Genomic DNA, 6,956 nt, shown 5'->3' with positions numbered 1-6,956 from the left:
GCCTGCGGAGTCGCCTCGACCAACGGACCCGTATTTTATTTTTTAAAGAGGTAAAACACTAACGCTATCATGAAAATAAATGCTGGGGCGGGGGTTCTGAAGTAATAGTCTCAGTTGTCAGACTGTAATCCGAAAATAGAAATTTAAAAAAATTTAAAAACCAAACATTTCTCCGCTCAAATGAGAGCTTTTGGATCTATTTCTTTATCAAGAACACATTTAGGAATGTTTTGGATGGTAAAGAGGCTGTTTCCTCGCTGTCGTTTTCAATCAGTAATTAATGATTGCGTGGCACGTGGGTCGTCACAGTATTTCACAAGTTGCTCTCCCTGTGCGCAGAGAGCCTCTTTAAACGCGGAGAATCTAAGAACAAAAAACCGAGATCCTTTGCTGTGATTCTTGTACCGTTTAAATTACTTCAAACGTTCGGCTTTTAAATGTTAATTCCAGAGGCACTTATTTAAACGTCTTTGAAAAAAAAACCTTTTGAAAAATAGCACCCCGGTAAAAGTCGGATCAAACCGGGTGAAAAATGAACATTGTTTTCCTAATGTGAATAGTTTAACTAGAAAGACGAAGCGCGCGAGAGAGGACAGAAACGAGAGAAAAACTATTTCACACCTAGCCCACAGGGTGCCTGTTCGGTGATCATTCACATTTATTACTTTTGATGGCAAGGAGCCGATCGGTCGAGACTCGATCTGAGTGCTGTACTGAACGCGAAAATTTTCATTACACCACCCCTACCCAAAAAAAAGTTTAAATCTTTGAGACTTGTTAGAAAAGAAACAGCCGTCCCGTTGGCTGCGCACGCGAGCTAGGGTGGGAGGATGGAGGGGAGGGCGGCTGGGAGGTTGGAGGTTAAGACTGGAGGACACCAGGGCCGATGAAGGAAGGAAGGATGGAAGGCGCTTTTCACCTTGACTCCGAGCTGCGAGCTGCAGGGCCAGGGCTGGCGGGGCAAAAGAGGCTCCGCGCTGCTTCGGGGTACGTGGGGCGTGGCAAGGGCGTGGATTGCTGAACCGCCCAGCCTCGGCAGGCCCGCAGGTATAAGAGACGCAGTTCCCCGCCGCCCTGGGTGAGCTCCTCAGCGCTCCAGGTCCCTACTCTCTGCGAAGGCCGGGGTGGGCCGTTGGGTTGGTCCTCCAAGGGATGCTTTCTCCGAAGTGCCGAGGCCAGCCCCGTTCTCCCAAAGCCGCGACCGCGCCGCACCAGCCCTCGCCCACCGACATGGCCCTGTACTGCGGCGACAACTTCGTCTACTCACAGCCCGCCACCGCCGCGGCGCCCGGTGCGCCCTCGACCTCCAGGGGACCCTACGGGCTGTCCGACTACGCCGCGCCGCCCGCCGCCGCCGCCAACCCCTATTTGTGGCTCAACGGGCCCGGCGTGGGCGGCCCTGCCTCCGCTGCCGGCTACCTGGGCGCCCCGCCGCCCCCCGGAGCAGCTCCGGGACCCTTCTTGCAGCCACCAGCAGCTCCTGGTACCTTCGTGGGCACCCAGCGGGGTTTCGCGCAGCCCTCGGCTGCTGCTCCCGCCTCGCCCGCCGGCTCGGCAGCTCCAGGCGATCTGAACTGGCTGTCGGTGACCAACCCCGAGGACCTGCTGAAGATGGTGCGGCCGCCGTACTCGTACTCGGCGCTCATCGCCATGGCCATCCAGAGCGCTCCGGAGCGCAAGCTCACCCTCAGCCACATCTACCAGTTCGTTGCAGACAACTTCCCTTTCTACCAGCGCAGCAAGGCTGGCTGGCAGAATTCCATCCGCCACAACCTCTCACTCAACGACTGCTTCAAGAAGGTGCCCCGCGACGAGGACGACCCAGGTGAGACGGCCAGGGCCGGTGTTTCCCAGGCGGGGAAGGATGCGGAACCGAGCATCCTACAGGTGCTGGGAGCCAGAGCCCAAAATCGGGTCTTTGCGCGGCTAGGTTGAAAATCCACACGCGGTCTTCTCATCACTGGAGAACATGTGGGAAAGAGCCACCTCCAACCTGGTCTGATAGGGATGCGTTAAGTATCAGATCTTAGGGAGAACACAGCTGGTCCCCTACGCTCAGGGCAGAAGCTGACCGGCTAGAAAAATAAATAAAAGTATGACCTCAAAATAGAAGACCGCTGCAAGGGACAGTTTAGTTACTGGAAGTAGATTGGGAGAAAGACCGGGAGGAAAGGAACTCTTAAGAAGCAGCGTGCTCTAGCACCTGTTGCAAACGGTGAAATGAGAACATGGGGCCTCAGAATTTTATTGCGTCCTTACCCGTTCACCTAACTAGAGAGCGGTGATTTAATGATAAAAATCAGGAATGGAGCTGGGCGCTGGTGGCGCACGCCTTTAATCCCAGCACTCGGGAGGCAGAGGCAGGTGGATCTCTGTGAGTTCGAGGCCAGCCTAGTCTACAAGAGCTAGTTCCAGGACAGGCCCTAAAGCTACAGAGAAACCCTGTCTCGGAAAACCCCATATATATATATATCAGAAATGGGCCAACTGAGGTTTAGGTAAATTGGCGTCCCAATCCCTTGAGTGCAGGAGACTGCTGCATAGGTTGTGTTCTGAGTGTCGTCTTAACCTAGCAGAGGTGGAAGTGGAGCGAAGCTTACAAAGAAACCGGTTCTGTTTGAGGCCTTTTGAATGACCCTGAACAGCGAAGGGAGAGAGAAGGTGTAAAGGAGATGAGAGCTATAGTTTTTTTTTAAACGTTACCAGGTCTTTTGTTTTGGCGGATGGAACCCAGGGCATCAGACAAGCAAAGGATTAGCCCTAACCTTGGCAGAAGTCACTCTGGGAAGAAGCGGTTCTTTTTTTTTTTTTTCCTTTTTCCAGTGCTGATAATGTATAGTGCAAACCAAATTTTAAAAAGTTAAACGTGATTAGGCTTGTTAAGTTTTGTTCCTATACCTATCATTTAGGAGGTGGAGCATGAAGAAATCAAGAGTTCAAGGTCAGGTTCATAAATAACCTTTCTCTTAAATCTCATTGTGTATATTTTACAACACATTTTAATTTGGACACATTTCAAATGTCTTAACAGTCACTTGTGCCCAGTGGTGACACTTGGACAGGGCATGCAGTTTTTGAAGATGCCCTTCCCAATTTAGCCTCAAACCACCCAAGATTTTTATGTCTGTCATGTGTCTTCCTTTGATCTTTAAAAAAAAAAATTCAAAGATAATGCTATCTGGAATTTTTTTTAAAAAGAACAAAACCCCAGTGTTAGGTCAGGAGTGTAGTTAAAAATAGAACATTTGTCTGGTTTATTGAGGTCTTGGGTTTACTCTCCAGCACTGGAGAGAGGAAGATACTGATACCAAGTGACTCAATAGACCTATCCAGATAGTTACAGATACTATACCCCCCCACACACACCTCTCTCTCTTTCTCTCTCTCTCTCTCTCTCTCTCTCTCTCTCTCTCTCTCTCTCTGTTTTACAGAGTCAGAGACTCTGAGTTTGAGGCCAGCCTGGTCTACAGAGTAAGTTCCAGGATAGCCAGGGCTGCATAGTGAGACCCTGATTCAAAAAAAGAAAAAATTAAATTTGGAGCCAATTTACTTAAATCCTGCCTCACAATAACAACTTGTGTGGAACTTTGTAGGTAGCCAGCCTGTACCTCGCCTCTCATCTGGAAACTGAGGGCCTTGGTCCTGTTGCCCTTCTCCATAGAGCGGCGGCCGACACTTGAGCTTCTCCATGACATACTCACTGTAAAGAGCTTAAAGACACTGGAGAACCTATTTGGATGATAATTCTAAGATGCAGTAGGTCTTCCCCTTCGGTCACTGGAGAGCATTTTCTACAGAAGACGCGTGTTGTGTTTTACGCGAGTAGAGAATTTTCCCAGTGGACAACTTGTACACAGCCTGTTCAGATGAGCATGGGGCGCCGGTTCCCAGTTTTCCTTGTACTGCAAATAAGCCCCGTCAGTACCGTTGTTACAGTTTGACTGCTCGTTAGTATAATTTAACATTTTGTAATTGTTTTTTTCCAGTGTGATTCAGTTGTAGGAGTTGTAAATTTTTCATAAATAATTGTAGTAACTACTGTTCAGGCTGCTTGCCAAGAGCCAGCTATTACACCAAGGTATCACTTAAGCCTAAGTTAACTCACTACGTGTTATAACTCACTGTCCTCCTTATTTTAGAAAACAAATGGAAGCTCCTGGTTTTGTGTTTTTGGTATTTGTGGGGGCGTGGGGGTGTTCAAGACAGAGTTTCTCGTGGCTTTGAAGCCTGTCCTGGAACTCTGTAGACCAGACTGGCCTTGAACTCACAGAGATCCACCTGATTGTGCCTCCCAAGGACTGGGATTAAAGGCGTGTGCCACCACTATCTGGATGGAAGCTCCTGTTTTTTTTTTTTTTTTTTTAAGAAGCTCCTGTTTTAATAGCACCAGAATTTCATAATTTTGCAAACCTACATGGGAAGGTGAAGGTGGTGGGTGTAGGTACCTCAGGAATAATAAAATTAGGTCTTTAGATGGAAGTGGCAGGCGATGGTAAAATAAGGTAGAACTGGCTACGGCAGCTTATTCTGAATTTCTCTTTCTTAGTGGGTAAGACCTCGAGGAGGGTGACGCTGGAATGAGCACCTTGGTCAACATTTAATGAATCTGATTTCCTGGTAGTCCAATGTGGGCTGCAGTGATCTTCCCTAGCTGTGTTTTATTAGTTAATTGGTCATTTGCTGTCCAGAATAATTAAGCGGCGAATTCTAAGCCAGTCATTGAGGCACACAACCTGTAATTCTAGGATTTGGGAAGTGGAGGCAGAAGGATTAGTTCATTGCCTGCACAGCAAGTTTGGGGCTGCCTGGACTATGCAAGACCCTGTCTCAACAAATAGAAACGAAAGAGAAAGAAGAGGGCTAGGGCTGTATGTCCAGTTGTAGATACCAGCCTATCATGTATAAAGCCCTGCTTTTGATGCTTTTGATCCTCAGCATTATAGAACAGGTATGGTGGGAGGGAGACAGCAGGACCAGAGTAAATTTAAGGCCAGCATGAGATATATAAACTGTCTTTAAACTCCAGCAACAGACCCCATTCAACATACCTTATAATGTTATTCTGCCTAATTTATATATTTACTTTGTCATAGATGTATATCTATAGGAAAAAAACATAGAGTTGATAGGATTTGGTGCTGTTGGTGATTTCAGACACCCACTCAAGTGTCTTGAAACTTTAAGGGTTTTATTCTGTGCACAAAAATAAAATAGAACCTTCAAGCTGGGTGTGGGAGCACACACCTTTAATCCCAGCACTCGGAGCCCCAGGCAAGTGGAGTTCAAGCAAACCTAGCCTGGTCTACAGAACAAGTTCCAGGACAGTCAGGGCTACTACCCAGAGAAACCCTGGCTCAAATAATCATTAAAAAAAGACCCTCACTAACTTTCTTTTTTTCCTCAGGGAAAGGTAATTACTGGACTCTAGATCCAAACTGTGAGAAAATGTTTGACAATGGAAACTTCCGTCGGAAACGAAAACGCCGTTCTGAGGCCAACAGCAACCTCACCGTGGCTTCAGGAACACCAAAATCAGAAGGACTGTCCTCAAGACTAAGAGTGAGTGGGAAGCTAGAAGGAGACAGCCCCTCGTCTCTGAGGCCATCTCAGTCCCCAGAGCCTACAGAAGGCACCAGCAGTACCTCCTCCTCTCCTGGAGCATCCACACACATCTCCACGCCGTGCCTCAACACTTTCCTCAGCACCCTCAACACTCTAAGCATAAACCCCAGCAGCGTGAGTACCCAGCGAGCCATCCCAGGCAATCGCCGCCACCTAGGGGGCACCCAGCTGCCCTCCAGCGCATTCCCCAACACCTCCATCCCAGACAGCTCTCCAGACTCCATGCAGCTGAGCACTGTGGGTGGAAGCAACCAGCTATCTTCCTACTACAGCCCATTTCCTGGCAGCAGCAGCGGGGACCAGAGTAGCCCCTTCAGCAGCGCCTTCTACAACTTCAGCATGGTCAACAGCCTCATCTACCCCCGGGATGGCTCTGATGTGTAAACTACTCCGACTTTGTCAATGGACACTTGAGATCCACTTTGAATGTAGACTCAGTTCAGGAGGTCTGGGGTAGGACTGCACTTCTGCGTTGATTTCTGTGAGCTGCTGAGTGACCCCACTGACTATGTACGCTCACAGTAACCAGAGTAGTTCTTACACGCAGTTTTCTCTGGCTGTGAGCCTCTCTGGAGATAAAAGGCACCTTCCTTGGTCCTGGGATAGTAGGGAGAACTCTGAGGACTGCATCTATTATTCACTTCTATACCAGAGCAGCAAAGCTCAAATGTATACAGGCAGCTTGGTGGGGGAACAGCCCATTGAAGTTATGGGTGGGAAAATTAAAGCCATTGGCAGCTGCAGGCATGGGGGTTATTTCCTCCAGGACAGCATTCTGACTTTTCGAAGAAAGTCAGTTAATCTAGTTTTGTTTTTTGTTTTTTTGTTTTGTTTTGTTTTTTTGTTTTGTTTGTTTTATAAGAACTCAAATTTTATTATATCCTTTGCTTCCTGTGGTATCTGGAAATGCCACAAACCCTTTCTGAATCTAGCTCACGAGTTACCTCTGTCTGGAAATGGTAGGTGCTACTGCAGGAGTGCTTTGTGCCAAATGTTTATCTAGCTGGAAGGTCAACTCATTTGCTTCTGGACAGCAAGTTTCCTTATGTTCCAAGATACTGGGTTTCTGAAGCCGTCGATAGTACCAAATTCTGTGTGGGTGATAGGTATGAGTGCTCTTCTGAGATGGCAGGTGACACACATACCAAGGTCACACGTGGGAAATGATGGTTCTTAAACATGCCAGCATCATAATAAACACAGTGTACATGGGATGATTAAGTCCTTGTGGTAAACCTGGCATCGTGCCCCTTTTAGCTTATGCCCTAGGTATTTCATTGACAGTGACATCTTACAGGTTAATTTTGGTTGGGTCTTTGAGACAAGGTCTCTGT

At 48.0% G+C, this 6,956-nt stretch overlaps 1 protein-coding gene across 1 annotated transcript; it reads left to right on the top strand.

The window, feature by feature from the left end:
• Positions 1 to 1,230: 1,230 nt before the first annotated feature.
• On the top strand, positions 1,231 to 6,006 carry Foxi3 (forkhead box I3). The gene is made up of 2 exons (XM_075982047.1): positions 1,231 to 1,825; positions 5,405 to 6,006. The coding sequence occupies exons 1-2, from the start codon at positions 1,231 to 1,233 to the stop codon at positions 6,004 to 6,006; spliced, it is 1,197 nt and encodes a 398-aa protein (XP_075838162.1).
• Positions 6,007 to 6,956: the final 950 nt, after the last annotated feature.

This window comes from Microtus pennsylvanicus, chromosome 8 (assembly GCF_037038515.1).
Source record: "Microtus pennsylvanicus isolate mMicPen1 chromosome 8, mMicPen1.hap1, whole genome shotgun sequence".
Lineage (NCBI taxonomy): Eukaryota > Metazoa > Chordata > Mammalia > Rodentia > Cricetidae > Microtus > Microtus pennsylvanicus.
Note: the sequence above shows the minus strand (reverse complement) of the source record. Positions and strands in the feature narration are given on the sequence as shown.